This window comes from Accipiter gentilis, chromosome 8 (assembly GCF_929443795.1).
Source record: "Accipiter gentilis chromosome 8, bAccGen1.1, whole genome shotgun sequence".
Taxonomy (NCBI): Eukaryota; Metazoa; Chordata; class Aves; order Accipitriformes; family Accipitridae; genus Astur; species Astur gentilis.
This window is the reverse complement of record NC_064887.1, coordinates 33,289,840-33,310,485: the sequence shown is the minus strand read 5'-3', so window position 1 is coordinate 33,310,485 and position 20,646 is coordinate 33,289,840. Positions and strand designations below refer to the sequence as shown.

Genomic DNA, 20,646 nt, shown 5'->3' with positions numbered 1-20,646 from the left:
GTACAATGATGGTTTTATAAGCTATTGCTATACTGGAGCTGCATATTGAGTAGATAGTAATGGCAGTGATCTTTAACCTGGTCACCTTCTGTGTGAAGGACAGAGACTGTAGCAAGTCCTGCTCTCTGCTTAGACCAGAGAGGAGCAGAACAGGGAGGAGAAACTGTAATGGGTTTTGTCTGCTGTGGAGCAGAAGGAAATTTGAAATGTGTTTAAATTTTATAGTGACCACTTCAGCCAGGTGTTTGGGTAGCAGCAGGGTGACAGTAGCACTCCTGAGAGGTGCCTTGAAAACAGCTGACAAAACTTAGAGGCATGAACTTGGTTAAAATGATTAAAAAAATGTTTGAGGCCTACCCCATAGGGAAAGAATGGTAAGCATTTGCAGTGCTGGATAAAAAATTGTAATAAGGCATCAGTGTCTGGTAAAGATCAGTGACATGTTTGGCTTGCTGAAGTAATTTGCATCCTTCTTACCTGGCTTACCTCTTATTCTCTATTTGTCTTAAGCAGCAATCTCATGCAGAGAAGCCTTGATTTCACCATACCTGTGCTTCTTAATTTTGGTGTATAATACAAGTTGTAGTATGTCTCAAGTTCCCATCACTCCACTACTTTCTTAACCTTCCCTCTGTGTTAGATTAACTTAAAACAACTGGTGCATAGCAGCTTTCATGTGTTACAGCCAGCTTGGATTTGGTAAGTATTAAAAGACATCAATCTTATTTCCACTTGTAAATCAGTGAGTATTTCAGGGGAAACAGTTCTTAATGGAATCTTCAGGCTCTGTTAACAATGACCCTGGCACTGAAAGGCTACATTTGCTGGCTCTGATTGCTTTTTCTCAACTATTTTGGCTCTGTCACTTCTCCAGTCAAACTGGTATGAAGAAGAATAAGTTTGGGAACAGTGGTCTTGGGTGACTGTCATGTTAGGAGGTAATCTTCCTATTTTAGCTCTAATTTGAGATGCCCTTTTGCAGACAGGGGAGCATTACAGCCTTGTTGATTGCTGCACTTTTTGGAGGTAGTGCATTAGGAGCGTGCTGGAAAGAACATATCTGGCCCTGTGGGGAACAGCAGTTTTTAGCACAATACAGAGTGGGACTGTGTTATACAGCATATGACTAGAAGAAGGCAAAGAAGTTAAGCAGTTATCACTGGTGGGGAGAAACCAGCCTCAGACTCTCATATAAATCTTTGACTTTCTTTGTATAAAGGCCAGCTAATAGAATACAAAGATGCATAATTCTCCTCTTATTAATCCACCCTTTTTGGCTAAGTTTGGTCATAATTTATTCTGGCTAAACAGTGTCTTGAAACTAAATAACTCCTAACTTGGAATCAGTGACTTGAACTCCTGAAGTTGGTGTTAATCTAGACAAATGATGTGCAGAAAAGGGTCTGTCAGGGTGGAAAAGGGACAGGTGTGTGTTAATTATTTTTGTGGCTTCTTTTGAGGCTCGGTCGATTCAGAGAGTAGCATTCTGGTTTGATTTGTTTGCATTTATGTTGTGTTTATACAGTGGAATATTTAAGACAACCTGGTTTGTATGTTAGGTTGGACAAACCTTCTAAGGCATCCATGTTTTCCAGTTTGGTGATTCAGAGGGGGATTGTGTTGGCAGGGGACACAGCTTCCCCTCTGTGGGCTTAAAAAAATAAGTATTTAAGAGGTGTTTCCTCCTTCCTATTTTTAAATGCCTAATGGGGTAACAGATGTTAGTATCCTCTAAAATAGGTGATGGAAAGGGGGAATGACTTCTGTGGAGTGCTAACAAGGGGAGAAATTGAGGTACTCCCCTGCCCTGATCAGCCAAGCATTGTTTATTTCAGCCTGATCTTGGTTTTTTTTTTTTTTTCTTGGATTAAGGAAGATTCAGGCTTCTCAAAAGTTGTTAACGTTTATTAACAGCTCTTTCCGTGGGAACTGCCTTGTTGGCAGAAGGTGGGAGGAGGCTGTTTCTGAAGAAAACAAATGATGGTGAAAACCTCTCTAAACTGAGATTGGTGTGGACTTGTGAGAGTGAGAGGAGATCATTTGGATCTCCGGCTTGAAAGCAAGGTGAAGCTTGTAACACAGCTGGTACATGTGTTGCATGCGGAATTGTGATGTTGCTGTCCACAGCATCTCACTGGATAGCTGGCCAAGACCTGAAGATGAGTATGTATGTGACAATATATTTTACCAGCTATCAGGGATAGCAGCCGTAGGAGTTGCTGGATGTAAGATTCAGCTCTCCTCTGCTTTCATTTGTGTTTCATTTTCCTTTCAAAGATGTCACAGGCACTTGATGAGACAGATTACTTCCACTACCCATCTCACTGAATTCCTGTCTCTCTTGTCTTGCTAAGGTTCCTGTGGAGCACTACTTGCTTGCACATCTTTCTTCTCTTCAGCTCCCTGCCTGGTTCTTGGTGATCCTTTCCAGAGGGCTGGCTGAGCTTTGGTTACTAACTAGTCTTGGAAAAAAAACCCCTCTTTGTTTCCATTTGCATTCCTCTGTCTTCCTTATGAAGAGTCCCATATTCTACCTTTCCCGTGTTTTCCTTTGACTTTGTAACACCGTGCTTGACTGTTGGCTGGCTCCTTCTTTCAGTTGCACTGTACCTTCATTGTGTTCTTCAGCAGCCTAAGCCCTGCCTGCTGCCTGGCAGTGTTCTGCAGGCATATCCCCATGTTGGCACCTTCTCCTCCTGCTTAGTAGTTCTTGTTCTCATGACATCATTACTATTTCTGTGCTGCTCTGCCTCTTTGCATATTTTTTTAAATTATAGATAGCTATTGGCTGAAAAAAAAAAAGGAAGGATAAACTAATTTTGGTGTCACTTATAAATACCTTATGTCTGTTCCTGTAAAAAACCCAGTTTTTTTACATTTTGTTTGAGACCTAGTACAGATGGTTAGGGGGTTCTGCAGCCTTGCTCCGCTGAAGGTACTCTGGCTTTGTTTGGGTGGTTTGCAACTCTTGAAAGCTTCAGGAGTGAACACTTACCTGGTTTCTAATTGTAGAAAACTGCAGTATTGTTCTGAGTTCAAAGAACTGTTGATTGCCCTTTTGATCTTTATATGGCCTGGTTGCTGTTGTACTTGTGTGTCCTCTCTCATTTTACAAATAGAAAGTATTACCCAAGTGTGATTAGGTGGCTGCTTTGGATTAATAATACTTTCCTTCCTTGTTTAACATAAAAAGACATCTTTGTGATTTTTTTGGTTTTGCTTTCAGCCCCATCTGTTTTGATATGATTGAAGAAGCCTACATGACGAAATGTGGACACAGCTTCTGGTAAGTTGGTGGTTTTTTGTTTTGTTTTTTTTTTCTGTTTTGCTTTTTGTTTTTTTGTTTTTTTATTGCGCAAAATGTCCATCTCTTACAGCATGTGTGGACTGACATTCCTGTGAATCCCTTTCCTTCTGAGTTTTTGTTTTTCTGCCCCTGCACTGAAGAAAGAGGTCGAAGTAAAATTTTAAAAGATGGGTACCAGTTAGATTAAAAAAAGTCATCTTAGTGTTTAAAGCAAAAAATGTGTCACCATATTTCCTCTGTAAAGAAATAAAATGGTCATAAACTGCTGGTAGCATCCAGTACCTGGAGTCAGAACAGTTTGTCAACTTATCTCTATTGCTCCCACCTCTGTAGAGGTTATGGGAGTGAATGTTGGTGTTGGGAGGTCCTCCTTGCCTTTGTGCAAGACCATATACAGTTTGAAGTGGATTGCGTATTGTCTATTGCAATTCTCTTAAACTTTTAAAGAGAGGATATGCTTCAGGCTTGTTTCTGTTGTACTGAATTGGCCCAAGGTCCAGTTATTTTTCAGTGTGGTATCTCTGGCTGTCAATGAGGAGCAAATGTGCTTCTCCACAAAACAAGAACCTTCCAGGGGCAGGTGTGGAACTATTTGCTGTTCCTCCTCTCAACTAGGGATTGGAATATATGTTGAACCATGATGATTTAATGTCCCATGTACATTATACTCTTCTGGTGTCTGTTAACTAGAAATAAATGGCCTACCTTCTACAATAAGTATTATTTTAGTAGCGTAAAGCACTTCCTCAAGCAGCAGATTCAGTTAACTCAGAAGCGCTTTGACCTGCAACAGGTAAGGTAACAGCTGATTTTGTGCTGTCTATGGTAACACTTTATCCCTGTGATCTGTAACTTTTTCAGAAGTCCAAGATGAGAAGCATTCAAATATCTTTATTTAGAAAGACTAGAGCAATGTTATCACATGATGTCTCTACTAGCAGTTGACAGCAAGCTAGGTTCTTGGTGAGATGCTTAAGCCTGATGCTAAAGTGCATCTTGTAGTTACTCTGTCCCTCAAATAGCTAACAGCTCAACAGAGAGTACCTTTGAAGTCACTTCTGGTGAGAACAACAGCCAGGGGGTAGGGGGGAAATATGAGAAGTTGGTGAAGGTGTTTCCTCTGCTCAATTACTGAAAATGTGTAATAGCTTTTAATGTCACTTGTGAAGTGTTTGGCTAATCTAGAAGAGTTGCTTCTGAATAATGCAGTCTGGTTTTGTTAGCTCTACTTGTGGAAGGGGGAGCATGAATTTGAGATGGAAGTGTGGCTGAAGTATCCAGGTTGCCACAGTCCTCAGGGAAATAAGAATGAAGTACTTAAATACCTTTTGTAATCCTTGCCAAGAAACTTTGCTGTCTTTCTGCTGTAGCATGCTCTGAGTTGGAACATTTTGACTCCACTGTAGGATCTAATGCAGATCTTAGCTGGTAAGACAGAGTACATGTTATCTAAGGTTGATATTATTTACCTTGTGCTGATGTTTTGTTCCTTCATGTTTGCTCCCTTGTTTAGTTTCTTGTTTGGTTTTGTTTTATGTTTTTAAACAGCTATAAATGTATTCACCAGAGCTTGGAGGACAATAACAGATGTCCCAAATGCAACTATGTTGTGGACAACATAGATCATCTTTATCCCAACTTCTTAGGTGAGCTCTAGGCTTGCTTGCATGAGAAACGTCTTGGTTGTTAAGGAAGGCAGACACTTATAAATTTGTCCTATAAATAACCAGCTTTTGGATATTGAGAATAAAATCCAAACATCAGCCCTTCGGTCAACTGTGTTTTTTATCAAAAAAAGAGAAGTGGTTAATACTACAAATTGTTAATATTCCACGGCCTCAGCAGTTCTGTATGCTGAGTTTCAGTAGTGAGACTGAGTTGCTGCTGTTTGCGTGCTAAGAAAAAACGAAGATGTTTTTCTGATGGCTAGAGATTTGAATCCTTTTATTTACTTTTGTTTTCTTTCGCTGTTTGTCTAATAATCAAGAACATGCCCTGTTTACAAAACATGGACGCTGAAGGAGGGGAGGCTCAATTACATATTGTACTATTTTGGCTACTGTAGTGAGGTCCATGTGATGTATGTATGTGTAAATTGGATACAGAGAAAATATTCATACATGTACCTCTATGCAATCCGAATTGATTGCTTTTTAAACAGAGGAGGGAAATGTTCCTAACTGGAAATAGAGTTTAAAACTTAGTTATGGGAAGAAAAGATCAAAGGAAACACATTGCAGTGTGAAATACAAAATTAAATCAAATCTTGATTTCATGGTCTGGGATACTCATTTAATATTAAATAGATTAAAAGCCACAGTAGCCAAGGAATGCTTCAGAAATGAGCATCCTGATTTAAACCGAAGCATGCTGTGTCAATGATGGTGCTGAGGCAGGTCTTGGAGTATATGTTAGGCCAAAGAGCATTGCTTCTGTACACCTACATTCAAGGGTTTGAGGTCTGTGTTGGAGGTGGAAGAGCTTGTGTATGTGTGTGCAAAGGGTTGAGGTTACCTTTCTCTCTTTGTACCGTTCACTAAATTTGTGTGAAATAAAACTGTAGCAAAAGTGTATCTTTAAAAATGCACATAATGATTAAAGGGAAAAAGTTGTTCTATTCAGCTGTGCCTGTTTTCAGCCTGTAGTAAATCAGTTAATGTTTTATCTTCCTCGTACTCTTCTGTGATATACTTCTGCCTTGGAGTTGAAAAACTTTGTCAGAGAACCATGGGTGCATAGAAAAGGAACTGAAGCAATTTGGTGAATGTGTAGGCTTTGTATTTGTTGATGATTTTTTTTTTAATAATCTTTATATACTTTACAAAAAAGAATCAAGGAATAAATTGGTGAGGAAAAAAGTGGAGACATCTTCTGTTTTAATTACTGACAAACTTACTGTGAAATTAATAACTAGAGCAAAAATATTGAGGTAGAACCTCTTATTCTTGTGAACTTTAAATCCATCTCTTCTGACATCTTATTTGTGTTTTTTAGTCAACGAACTTATTCTTAAACAGAAGCAAAGATCTGAGGAGAAAAGACTCAAACTGGACCATTCAGTGAGTAGCACCGTATGTTCCAACTTTCTTACTTTATATTTTTTTAATGGTTTTGTACAGCAATTGTGTCATTATGTGGCTTAATTGAGAAGAAATTATACTGTTGAGCTGATACTTTAACTTGCTTTATGAGGGAATAATGCCAATATCAGTGGCACTAGATCCCTTCAACCTTGTTAACTCTCATTCTTCCTGCCAGCGTTGTCTGTGTAGAGGCAAGCTGTGTTAGCATAGCTAAGTGTCATATGATGTATTGAATATAATCCGGGAAACTACCCATTGAAGCACACTTGTTTAAAGGTAATAATTTTCATTCAGTGTTGGAAATTACAGCTACAGTGAGAGTAATGGATGATTAGAAGTGCCACGGGGTTGTCTGATGACATGCAGGAAGCTGTGTTCTACAGGGAAATTGGAGGAGGGCTAATACCAACCACAAGAGGGAGAAGGATGCATTTGGAGTACTGGTGTTCTGGCTCTGATCCCAGATAAAACTGTCTGGATATCTTCTAGACTTGCTTCATGTCACAGAATCAGAGCATGATCTGTGTTCTCAGTTTATGAAAACCCCTGTACAGCAGCAGTGGATGCTCTTGTACATTGAGATCAAAAAGAATATATGACATTAACCACGAAATTTGCATATTTGTTTTGCTAGGTCTGGCTTCCTTCCTTGGCTTCTGTAATTGAATGAGGTTGCAAAGTAATATTAAAAATCATGGAGCCCTTGTTTTTGTCGGTTACCCCCCCCCCCCCCCCCTATTCATGTGCTATTAATTTAGGCCCTGTGTTGCAGAAACCAATGCTCTCAGCAGTTGTAGGCTTTGAAAAAGAGCACAGTTTAGGGATTCATTTGTTTACTCACAGTAAGTTTTTATATTCAATAGAAAATACACATATACCATGTTCAATATAAAATATGCATAAACCATATCTGGTTTAAAATGCACACAATTGACCTGAAGGCAGGTACAGTAACTTCTTGGAAATTGGTTCTACTTGTTCTCATAGCACACCTTTAGAAACTATGTCTGTAGATGCATCTATGTTAGCTAGCTACCAGTAAGTGGAAATCTACCATGACTTCATGCCCAGACCAGTATTGTGTCTGCCTTTTGGCAGCAAATAAAAAATGCTGACATCTCTAAAAAGAGAAACCTTGCTGTTGTACCAGCTCCTTAATGTGCCTGTTATTCTTTTTGTATTACTTTTGGTATTAAGTCATTTAAGACACGTTGCAGCAAATGCACCACTTCTTCGTCATGGGTTTGTCTCATCAAGAAATCGTGTTACAGCACCTTTAAAGCTTTCCGAGTAGTTTAGCAGTAGTACATTTAACTAGTTCATTAATATGTTAAAGTTTGTCTCAAATCTTGTTGACTTGCTTAAAAAGGGTATTTTTTTTTTCCAGCTGTTCCAGATCAAAATTGAGTTTTTGCCTGTGTGGTTTCCACAGGTTCTGTTGAGTTGTATAAAAAGTAAAAAGTTGTGTGTTCAATATGGATGCTACATATTTTATTTTTCTTAATCTAGTCAATATAAATAGGCTGTAACCTCTGAGAAAATGTCTGGTTTAGACTGGATGGCATTTTTAGTTCTTGCAAATCTAAATACCTTGATCTAGTGTCATACCTTTTATAGGGCAGGATTTTTTAATCGTCTTTGTTTCTTAGGCCTAAAGACCTTTCAGCTGCTCCTGTTGGTTCTTCAGGCTTTTTGATGTAAGGCTACATTGGCATTAACCTATTATTCAGGTTTTCCTGTGCTAAAAGATACCTTTTTTTTTCCCCCCACTTTTTACTGACAAGGGGACGAGCAAACAGCCTGTAGGGAAGAATGGGCTTCATGGTAGTATGCTGGCTCTCTGAGGAGTCTTCTCAGCTCTAACAGGTTGAATGAGAAGATCACCCTGATGAGCTCCATCTTCTTCCCTGCTCTCACATTTCCCATGAAAATACTCTTAAGAGGAGTAGTGTGGGAGGTGAGAATAGAAAAAAATAAGCTGATACTATCTTCTTTCATGTGAATTTAGCATGAGGGTTTTACCTATTACTTGGTTAAAAAAAATATAAGGTACTGCCACTTAACAGTATTTCAGATAGATGTAATCCAATTAAGCTTGGATAAACATGGGGTTTTTCCCTTTCTCCCCATAGAAACGTGCTATCAGAAACTAGGGCACAAATCAGATAAAGTTGTGGCTGTGAAATAATCTCTTCCTAGCAGCAGCAGCTGTGCTCTCATAAAGTGCAAATATCTTCCAAATAAGATAAGCAGTTACACAGTAGGATAGAAGAGCTATATCCTGTACATGTGGGAGAATTGGGAATTCTGATTCCTGCAAATTGGTTTTTCCTGAAAAATTTCAGGAAGTTTTTCAGGAAAAAGGGATGAAATATTGCAGTGTTGCCTTTAATATCTGTTGCTGGATATAGCCCTGGATGGCTTGAACTCACTGTCTCTCCAACATCTCTTGTTCTCTTTCTAGAATGGCCATAGGTGGCAGATAATTCAAGACTTGTTGGGGACTGATCAAGACAATCTTGACTTGGCCAATGTCAACCTGATGCTGGAGCTGCTGGTGCAAAAGAAGAAACAGTTGGAAGCAGTAATAAGTTTCTCTTGTCTTATTTAAATGAACACTGTTGTCTAGTTAACAGTTTGTTCTTTTCATGCTTTCATCTTCTTGAAGTAAGATTCTATTACCAAATGAATTGCTCAGAATTTTCTCTTGTATTTTGGTGTTGAAAAGTTGGCTATGTCACTGACCTTTGTTGTAGCAAACTGATGTGTGAACTGTGATGCCCATAACATGCTTGTAGTGTTGCTGCTGGAAGGGTTGTATAAACAAACAGGAAAAATGGAAAAGGATAAGAGCAAGTGGCTAGCAGAACAGAGAAATGAATATGACTATGTTAATTGACTCTTACACAAGTAAATATCAGATCTTTCTTGGTAATAAGCATGAAGAAGACTAAAACACTTGATAAGCATGTGAAAAAGATCACACCTTTTAGTTTCTACTGGAACTGATAGAAATTACTATTTCCTAGATAGTCAGTCCTGGATGACTGCTGTTCCTGAAGATTTTTTTTTAGCATTTAATGCTTGAAAGAAAAGTTCAGATGTCTTGTTTATGAGGTTGGTTTGAAGATTTATACAATATGAAGCGAGCTGTTCCTATGATTTAAATGACGTGTAGTTGATTTGGAATAGTTCTCATGTATTTGGCCATTGCATGCTGTTGGTCTCAAGTGGCTATTTTCCAGTTAATGAGAGCTGGACCTTCTAAATTGAACTGAATTACAAAATTTGGCCTAGTGAACTTTGGGTAGGATTGGGTAGGAGGGTGGATTTCCATGGTACTTTAAAACAGGTGAGGAAAAGTTATATTGGGAATGGCTTATCTTCTTCACTCTTGCAGAATCAATGTTTACACAACTTGAGGTTCTGATGGAAGGAAAGTAACCCAAAAATATGTTTACTGACTACTAGCAAAACTGTTATGTTACCTTATTGCGTGGGGATTTCTACATAACTTTTATTATTGTGGTTCAGTGAAGTTATGGTGGGAATATGGTTTCTAACTTCAGAGTAAAGCCTCTTATTTTTTTTCTCAAGCCTTTTTGTGTTGTTTGTGAAAAATCAGAAACAAAGAAGGCACAGAACTGAGCATACGGGTGCTTTTGAGCAGGAATATCTTAAGGATACTAAGCCCTAAGAAAAAAGAAAAACAAAAACACACTTGACACTTAAAGAACGATTTAAAAACATTTTCCTTTCTGGTTTTACTTGCTTTACTTTTATTATAGTCACAGGGGTGGAGAGGAAGAAAATCTCAGAAAAGTAGTAGTCTTGTATCCTAATTGCTTTACTTGTCCTGTCCCATCTGTCTTTAATGGATTCTGCATGCTCCTATGTCTTGATCCTTTTTGAGTGTATATGTTCACAGTCCTTTAATAACAAATACTTTGGTAGGTTGTGAAAATAAGTCTTAGAATGCAGAGATAGGATTAGGGCTATATTAATGCTGGAATATAGGTTTTACTTTTCTTTCTTTTTGTGCTTCCCTTATCTTGCCCTGTGAAGTTTTTGGCCAGTTTGGGTGAAAATACTGAGCTCATGGTTGAGGTAAATGACCTGTTATAGAAAGACTGGGAAGGGATGTTTTAGTTTCATCAGTGACTGTGGTGTTGTCTTTCACTGTGGAGCAATCTTCAGCAGTAATCTCTCTACATAAACACAACTGTTAATTTGGGTGTGTGTGTGGGGGGGTTTAATATAAATATTTCATGCTTTAGTATGTTAATCACAAAGTGGATGCAAGTGATCTTCCAGGGTAGAAGATGAGTCTGTGAGGAACCTGTATTCCAAAAACAATTTCAGATGCTGTAGCCAAAAAAACTGAAAAGCATTTCAACTTATTAGTAAGTCTTCAGTAACGCACAGACAAGAGCTATTACGATTTCTGCCTTCATGTAAAAACTTGTTGTGAGCCAAACAAGACCTTAAGACCCATGAGGCAAAGTAAAACTACAATTCTTAAAACTGCCTTAAGCTATTTTCTCTTCCTCACCTCTAAATGAAAGCTGTTTCTGTGCTAAGTGTGGATTTCTGTGTATAAAATGAATGTTTGTTTCTTTTACTATACATGGAAGAGTTACACTTCCTTATTTACTGTGTTACAGGAGTCCCATGCTGCCCAATTGCAGATCCTTATGGAATTTCTCAAAGTTGCCAGGAGAAACAAACGAGAGGTAACTTGCTTTGTGTTTCAGTGGGTGAGGTGATGTCTGCTGCTTTCTACCAGTTTCTTTCTATTTAAGTGATGTGTTAGCCTGGCATTATCTCTGCAAAGAAAAAGGCAAGGCATGTTTGGGGACATCTCAGGCAGAAGACACGTGGGTTTTAAGGAAAATTAATCTCTTTACATGTGACAGCTTCAATTTTTAATCACTTGCCTTTTTGTATCACACTGGTGAAGCATGTGGGAAGATGGAGATCCCTCACTGTAAATTTACATCAGATTCTTGAGACAAGATTTTTCTTTTTTTTTTTTCTGTGATGGGAAAACTGAAAGATGGGGAAGGAGTGAAATTGTTGTCACTCAAATTTTTTCTTTTGGTGTATCAGATGCCATGACTAATGTGGTGTCATAACAGAATGAGTATTCTGTGCTCTTTCCTTACATGTCTCAAAATGAGTGTCTCAAGGAATGCAAGTGGGTTCCGTAATCACATACACAGTCTTTCATGGTTTGGGAGTTATTGCTTATAATGTCATGTAATGTGTAAGCCCTAATACCAGAAATATCCAGAAACCTAGAAAAATGATCCTGAAAACAGCAGAAGGACAAGCTTTCTTGGAGGTCCTTGTTTCTGGTAAAAGATGCGAAGAACTAAGATGCAGCAGTGTGATTGTAAGGTCAAACTTGAACCATGTAAAGGCGATGGGTGTAAGAAGCCTTGTCCAGAATGGATTGAGGGTCTGGTTATGGATTCATCCCAAAGCAAATTGTTTAGAGTCTGTCTACCAACAGATATCCATGGCTGCATGACTGGGTCGTGGAAGGGAACTAAGCAAAGGGGAAACCAGAGTCCAAGATAAAGTTGCATTTGTAGAGTGAGTCCTACTAAGCTAGGCGTAGTATCCCATGAGAAGTGATGAAAATACCATTTATTAGGATAACTGAATGTTAAAGGAAAATGAGAGCCAAGATATCCTATAGTGTACTAAACGTATCGATGAAGACAAAAGGCATCCTTCCATTTCTGATTCTGTTTAGTATGAAGCATATGATTTGTTTGATCCTTTGCGGTTGGAAGAAATGGAGTAACATGTATTACTGTTATTTTTTGCTTAAACAGCAAAGACACAAGCATTGCTGAAAACCATTGAGGTATCTTTTAGCTTTCATTTTTTGAGTGCTGGTAGAAGTTATTTTATGGTAGCTTAGTCTACAAACACTTCTCAAATCTTCAGAATATCTACTTTCATTTTCTTGAATTCATAATACTTAATATTATGCAGAGAATTTAAGAAGCTTGACCCATGCTCACTGCAGAACTAATGCAGGCTGTGGCCCTTCTCCATCAGCACTCCTTAAACACCTTCCATCAGGATTCAGTGCAGCTTGAGGGACCATTAAGATATTGGGGAAGTTTCCTGGTAGTGGTGCCTTTGTCTAGGAGGTGAATTGAGAAGCAGGTGCTTCAGGAGGTTCATGTACAGCTTAGCTAGGGTGTTCTTCCTTGAGTAATCCTGTGGTGATTCAAGTGCAAGGGTGTCTGGGGTAGTACCATAAAGTCAGTGATGACTTTGCTTTCTCCTCCCTCAGTTGAAACTGAGTTACAACAACTCTCACAGAAGGAGGGGATGTTTATACGTACTTTAGTTTGCCTGTGCCGAGTGGGAAGGATGAAGGGAAGGGAAATTGCATAGCTTCTGTTTTTTAACATACCATAGCAGTGTTCCATCACTGATTTTCAGCACCTGGGAAACCTTTCCCATGTCATCTGCACCTGCCCTTGGCTTTAATAATAATACACAAGGATAGCATCTCTTTTAAGGCTAAAGAAACTTACTTTTGGCTGCAGATCGTCTGAATACAGTCTTGGGAACATCCTGAAGCCTGTTGGGACACATAGCTTATTTCAGATCCTCTCTGTCCCTGCTTGTGTCTTCCCTCTATTGCCAAGACTTCCTCTGATATTATTTCTTACGTCCCTTTATATTCCAATATGAAATGCAGACTCAAAGCTTAAAAGACTTTTGTGCAGGCCTGTCAGTTCTGTCCTTGCCATAGTGGTTAGCCATTTATTTTGAGGGAAGTGAGGACTTGTAAGACTTGCTGCCTGCAATCTTTTCACTTGATAAGAAAGATGAGAACCACTGGTGAGAAGCATGGAAAATACAGACCAGTCGGTAGGATAGTTTTAGAAAGGTTAGCAGAGCTTCAAAGTTTACTGTAGTTTCTTTTGATGCTGTAATAGGTGACTGTTTAAGAAATAAGGATGGAACTCAAGGAACATGTGTGGACCCCAGAACACTTCTATTGATGTATTGCACATAGCTAGGAGTCATATGAGCAGGCTTTATTATGGGCAGGAACACTACCTTTTTTCCTTTCCTAATTTGAACCTGGTTCTAGTAAAGATGACTGCAGAGTAATTGCAATTCCACTCAATAAGCCATAGCTGTAACGTTAAGTTTTTAATAAAAAAGCTTCTTTTGTGTATGATTGAGAGTGCTTGTTTCAATTTTTGGCTTAAACGTTTAAAATAATGTAATATTGTGTGCTAACTTTTCCTAATATGCCTCTTTGAATATTATTTATTGCATGATTTTATTAACAGGTTTTATTTATTACATACTGCAAGTTCTTAAATAGAGACTAGGTACTGTTAGTTAATACAGATACTGCCTTAGAGTTAGTGTACCTGTATAATATTTCATAACATGTTTGAGCACGTAGTTAACCACCTGTAACCCTCCTTGCTTACTTCACTCAAGTTTTGTGGTTTTTTTTCTCCTGCCTTCATGAAATGGTGACTTCTGAGTTTATTGGAGAGGGGTTTGTATCTAGAAGAAAACTGTATCTTTATAGACATGTACTTAAGAATTCAGAATATTTGCTGTAGTCAAGTGTTTTGACAAATGCCTCTTTCTTGCACTTTCATAATTTCTCTAGAAGATAAATCTGAGGTTCAGCACCTGCAGAAGTTTCTGTTAGAAATCCTGTTTTGATGTGTTCATAACTTTCCAAAACATTGACCTTTCAAGTTGAAATTTACAGCCTGTTTCTTGCACAAAGGTATTTGCAAGTCCTTTTTCTTTAAAGTTTATGTATTTTGTTTTGGTTTTGACCTATGGCAATGTGGCAAGAAAACAAATCCTCCTAGTAATAGAAAAAAATTTTCTTACTTTGAAAAAGATTGAAAACAAATGGCTAAAGATTGAAAATACTTTTTCAACAAAATAACAGATAGTTTTGGAGGGGAGAAATGTATTGATCATCTGCAATAGCTGGTTGTCTCTAAGGCAAACTTAGCATGGCTGTGTGCCTTTCCATACGTGTGCACAGTTAATTGAATGCATACCCTTCTGGGTTTGTGGGGGGTTTTTTGGTTTTTTGTTTTGTTTGTTTTTCCAGCAGTCTCTTCTGTTAAAATCAAAGATCTAAGGAATCTGGAAGGTGAAGTTTAATAATGAAATACTTGAGGTTTTTTTTTTTTAATTCCTTTTTCAAGGGAAACTAAATGCAACAACCTGTAACTCCCTAAAATTTGTATTTTCTTGCTAGAGTTTTAATGCTGCTAGCTGTGTTGCATAAATACTTCTGCAAGTTTAACTTTGTTTACTTTTAAATGATCACATGTTCTTTCAACTGGAACACTTTGTGAGAGAGTTGATAATATCAGTTAATGCAAGAAATTCTCCCCAGTTTTATATTCATCAATTTAAAAAAAAGAGGCCTTACTAATTGTCTTGTCAGGATTTGAATGTTACCAAATGCAGTTAGACACCACCATATAGATCATGTATATAATTTGTCCTAAAACATTGTTAGGTCAGCTACCTGATGGAGAGTGTTTGCTATTTCTGTGAAGTAGTACCATTGCTTACTGAAGGAGAATACTGAGCTTGAGGAATAGTATCACAAACCAAGTTCTACAACATACAGGTGATATTCCCTAGATGCATTCAAGTTTCTCTTGGCAGCTGCCACTTCATTTTTGTTTCGTGGGCTTTTTCTTTGTAATAATGTCATATTAAGTCTCTCGTATCTAATGAACACCCTCTTTTATGTCTGCTAATGCATGGGGGCTGGTTTTAACTGGTAAACATCCTGGGACAGAGAAGTAATCCTGAAATGTCTCAGGTTTGTGGCACTGAGTGCCTGCTCAGCATTTCAGAATCATCATTCTTTTCAGCCTCAAATGCATGTAGGTATCCAGCTGTCTTCACTTACTCCATATTGTGAGCATGTTAAATACTAAAAATAAGAGGAGTTATTAGTTATTGTGGGATAATTGCAGGCAATTATAGCATGAATTCTCCAGGGATGTCATTACCTTGTGTTAATCACTTCATCTGTCAAGTCTTATTGTTCTGTGCATACACACATGGATGCACTAATGAGTAAGCAAGAGGAGGTGACAGAACTAGAAATCAGTCATGCTCTTATGTTGTCATATAGTCTTGATTACATTCCAGGACTCCTGAGGTGAATTTATAGGTATAGTAATCTCTTTCCTATCCGCTGCACTTAAAGAACTGGTATTTTAAATCTATTTGCATTTCTGAGCTACTTGGTGAGAGACGTGAGCTCTGACTGCAGCGATAAGCCAAGGATACAGCTAGTGTATGAGCAGCAAGCTAGAAATTATCATATAAACATCAGTGTATAATAGCTGACTCTCCTTACTGCAGTGGAGAGGTCTTTCCAAAGAAAAAGAGGGGGCAACCTAGTACTAGGAGCTAAGTATAAGTAGCATGTACAGTGATGTATTAAACTCTGAGGCAATTAATCTAAGTGTTCAGACAGCTTTGTTCCCTGCTGCAGATATCTTTCTTTTGTGACACTTTGATATCAGACCCTATCTGTAAGCCTTCAAAGCATTACTCCTGCAACCCAAACTGGATGATTTAAATGAGGGGGAAGAAAATTCAAGATATGAAACATACTTTTGATCAGCAAGGCACCTTCTTTCTCTTACCCTTAGGAATTCTGTGTGTTAAACAACTTAACCAGGATGTTGCTCTCAAATCTTTCTGTTAGCTCTTCCCCACTTAAGAGGAAACATTTACCATTTGGAGGAGGTATTGATCAGAGAGAAGAAATAGTCCCTGCAGATTAATGTGTTGTAGATTGACTGCCCATGTGTCTAAAACGCTTGGATGCCCTGTTTCACCAATGAAAGTAACTTGTGGAAGCTCAGGTCGTTGTCTTTTCATACCAAAAGAAACCTTGTACCTTTTTCTACTTGTGCAAAGACTTTGTAAAGGTGAAATAAGTGAGATTTGCAATTAATTTAAAAGGCTGAAGTCTTTCTAAACTCTGCAGATGACTTCATTGCCATAGTTGCCCTGTATGTTGTAACGGGCTTTGTATCTGAAGCAATAATGGAAGGAAAACCCAGAGACAGACAAAACTTCAGTTGGTTTCCAGAGAGAGAAATTGATCTTATTCACTGTAGAGTTGTTGTTGAGCTATTGAGTTCTACAAGAAATTAATTTCACTGAGTATCTTTAGGAGAGGTTCAGCTGTTGATACTTAAGTTTACACTCAAGTTTGTTAGAGTGATAGTTGATGGAAGAGCGAGAAGTAGGAATAGATCATGTTGGACAGATGAAGTTGTGGGATAGAATGAAGGGATTGTCTACAGAGATGACCTGATTTATCCTCCTCAGCTGGACACGTGATACTTTTTACCCTTTGGTGCAATGGCTATGTGTGTCTAGCAAAAAAAGATGCTCCCTCTGGTCAATAGTCTCATCTGTTTGTCTTGATCTACAGTGTGTGTTGTGATGAATGCATGAGGGTTTTGGATTGGAGCCTTGAAGGTGTGTGATTGAACATAATGTGACTCATGAGCTTTCAAAGGTACGAATCCAGATGCTCTGTTTAAGCTGCTGGGTGGAACAGTGTTGGTGATTTCATAGTATTTCTGTAGAAAATAACTTATGTTCTTTGCTTGTGCTTTTTTCTAGAATTGCAAAGACAGTCGGTATATGACTCCTTCCCTCATGCATTTTTCTAGGCTGTTTCTTTCTAGGCTGTCTCTGTGGCTCTGGGAGGCTCTGCTGAGCTTTTATTTTTTTGCCAACATGTAGAACTAGCACCAGGAGACTCAGGGCTGCTTGTTGTCTGTGCTGAACACAAAAGATGAAGTCATTGCCTCCTGAGGGGCCCTCGGTCCAGGTCCAGAAAAAAACAGGAAGCCCAAGGATGAAACCTCAGCGCTGAGCCCAGTGATGCTCGTTGGTAGATAGCCAACTGAAATCAAACTGACCATGACCTAGTGTTTAGTATTGTGTAAATTCATATTAATACTTCCACCCAAGAGTCATATGTGGAAATTTAGTAGTATGGTGGGGTGTCTCTGCCTCTGAGCAGCTCTAACCAGGTGATCTGGTTTCAGCTGGGATAGAGTTAATTTTCTTCATAGTAGCTGGTACAGTGTGTTTCGGATTTAGTGTGAGAATAATGTTGATAACACACTGATGTTTTAGTTGTTGTTAAGTAGTGCTTATCTTAAGGATTTTTTAGTTTCCGATGCTCTGCCAGCAAACAGATGTACAAGCAGCTGGGAGTGGACACAGTTGACCCAAACAAGCCAAAGGGATATTCCCTGCCTTAGACCGTCGTGCTCGGTATATAAACTAGGGGGAGTTGGCTGGGGGGGCCGGATTGCTGCTCAGGCATCGGTCAGCAGGTGGTAAGCGATTCCATTGTGCATCACTTGTTTTTTCTTGGGTTTTATTTTCCCTTTCTTTTTTTGTTATATTCCTTTTTATTACTATTATTTTATTATTATGATTATTATTACTACATTACTTCAGTTATTAAACTGTTCTTATCTCAACCCATTAGTTTTATTACTTCTTTTTTTTTGATTCTCCTTCTTATCCCACTGAGAGGGTGGAACTGAGCGAGCGGCTGTGTGGTGCTTAGTTGCTGGCTGGGGTTAAACTACAACACCAGGGGATTTCCCTTCATCCCTGTAGTCCAGGGCTGAGAGTTGTCTTTGAAGAACTTTGTATGTGTGTCTAAGAGAGCTTCAGACTCAAACTAGAGGGTTTTGGGGGGACTGTCTTATGCATGTGAAAGGAGTTTGGATCTGAAAGGTTACCTAAAAAGAATAATAGAGCCTGTGTTTCCTGCTGTGGTAGCTTCTTGACTTGAACGTTTGAAATCCCTTTTCCAGAGATTATAAGAAACAGGCTATTTTGAGGCCATCATTTTTCTTGTGTATGTATGTGTTTGTGTGTAACGTGGGACCAGAATGTTATATCCCTACTTATTGTAGTTCATTCTGTGGAATTGAAATAATGAGGTTGAACTGCTGAATTGAAGCCTTCTCCTTGTCCACATTGGCCTTTTCAGTTCTGGGAAAGCAGCTGTGTCTGAGAAGAGAGTTTATAGTATGTGCTTCTATTTTAGCGTACGTTTCGGTGTTCATTCTAAATGTTTTTGCTGACTTAATCTGCAGTTTGACAGGTGTGATTCTGCCCATCATTGGGACAGGACTTGGCTTGCTTTCTGTGGCCAACATAGTGAAAATCAAATTAAGGGCCCATAAGTCTGGATATACTGCAAGGGCTATAATTCATTTGGCTTTCCCTAAATGTCCCTCAATGGCTGGCAATTATAAATCAGTAGTCTCATTTTTCAAAGTTTAATTGGAATAAATGTGGACTGATTTAAGGTCTTTAATAGAATAAAGCTAAACCGTGACACACTTGAGCAAACCTACCAAAAAAGTCTCAATGTGGGCATTAGTAACTCATTTGATGCTGTTGGTATGAGAAGACTCTTCCTAAAATAAACACGAAACACACTTGCCTTGTTTTTAGACTTGCTACTGTTGGGTAAGTTTATGGTAGCTTGAAATTGCTTGCCTTAATGTAACTTAAGAGGAAGAATTAGTAAATGAAGTCCCAGATCTTATACTTTCGGCTCTGCAATAGTTAATAAAAGCAGGCCAATAAAAAGTTCTCTGCTCTTGTTCCTATTAAAAGGTCTTCTGTTTATGTGATGGCAACAACCATCAATTATTTTTCAGTTGTCCAGTTTGGCTGTGAGCCAGTACATTGTAGAATAGCTGATTTCCTTGCTGTAATTTTGGAACTACAAAGTGGTTTTGTAACTTCTTTTTAAATGGGATTTATGAAAGTGGGGGACTAATGGTATTTGTCTGCTAGAGCTTAGTACAGGCAGGACCCGTGCTGTGCAAGTGTCACTTAACTTTACCACTAATCTTGGAGCTATAGCACCACCTGCTATTCTTGCTGTAGGTTTTGCAAGTGAAAATGGAATTATATGTTATGGTGTAGTGGTTTGTAAATTATCTGTGGCAGTCTAGTTTTAAACCATTAAACTTGTGCTGTCTGTGACTCAAATTAAATATAAACTGAAACCTTCAGAGCAGAGGGATTAGAATATAAATACAATGTCATCTCATTCCAAGGAAGAAGCAGCCATGTTAGAAATAGGTATGGACCCAGCAGTCCTTTCTTCTTCTGTCTTCAGGGACAGAAGCTTTTTTGATGTTGAAAAGATAAATTAAAATAGTGGATTATCTAATGCAGAGCACACAGGTATTTGGAATGCTGATTAATAGTGGGGGGTTAAGTGGTGAGTGTGGTTTTGTTTAAGCAAAACTTTCTGCCACTTAAAGGTTCAAGCTTAAGCACTTGAGTGAGTAAGTCTTTGGGAGTAGCTTGCCAAATGTTCTTAGGGAATATGTCGTACTAAGAGTAGTATGTCTTGCAATACTAGTAACTTTGGATTTGGGCAATTTGATATTCCCTTGTAAATTCAAAATGACAAAAATTTGGCTGGCCTTTAGGGAATATGTTGTGCTTAAGCTTTCAGTGGACTTGCCAGATTGGTAACAGCTTCTGGTCACAGGCCACAGTGCTAGTTGTCTGTAGATTTTTACTGTGAGTTGAGGAGAAGTCAGGTGGACTTCCAGTTCTCAATATATTCATTAGACTTGTCTTAGAGAACCAGACTTGCATTGGAGCTGAGTTTTGTCTGTTTAGGTACAGACTTGGAGCTCTCACCTAGAAAAGTGTATGTGTTTGAATCTTGCAAGGCTGGGTATAGGCTCTGTGGGTGTTTGGATGGGACATGTCTGCTGACTGAGGGTGGGAATTAGAGCTGGTAAGTAGATGATGCTCTTGCTTACGACTAAACAATTGTCGAGTCTGTGGCTTCACAGTTGCTAGAGATGAGTGAAGCCAGGTTGCTGACTGACTAAAAAGTAATTGAAAAACCTGAAAAATACTATGTGAGACATGAAGGGAAATAAGATGTTGGCTGGGGAGAGGGGAGGTCCCCTTCTGACCCTTTCAGGGATAGCCCTCAGATTGACTGGAGTTCATGGTGTAATCCAAGGTTAAGTATCACACCTTTGAAAGAAATGCCATGTGGCACTTGCTTGGTGCACAAGAGCAAATCTCTCTGTGGTCATAAGTGGTTTTTTGCCAATCCGAAAATCTTATCAGTAAGTTTGAATTGGCAAATGGCAGGTTAATTGCTAGCAAGAGAAA

General features: G+C 38.7%; 1 protein-coding gene across 4 annotated transcripts in view; it reads left to right on the top strand.

The window, feature by feature from the left end:
- COP1 (COP1 E3 ubiquitin ligase) overlaps positions 1-20,646 on the top strand; it is a 130,706-nt gene that overhangs the window by 3,734 nt on the left and 106,326 nt on the right. For 2 of the 4 annotated variants that reach the window (XM_049807614.1, XM_049807613.1), the window contains exons 2-6: positions 3,227-3,286; positions 4,856-4,953; positions 6,302-6,378; positions 8,855-8,974; positions 11,055-11,123. In XM_049807614.1, coding sequence (XP_049663571.1) covers positions 3,227-3,286; positions 4,856-4,953; positions 6,302-6,378; positions 8,855-8,974; positions 11,055-11,123 — 424 coding nt within the window. Of the gene's footprint in view, positions 1-3,226; positions 3,287-4,855; positions 4,954-6,301; positions 6,379-8,854; positions 8,975-11,054; positions 11,124-20,646 lie in introns of those variants that run through there. The other 2 variants (XM_049807615.1, XM_049807616.1) reach the window with 2 other exon arrangements.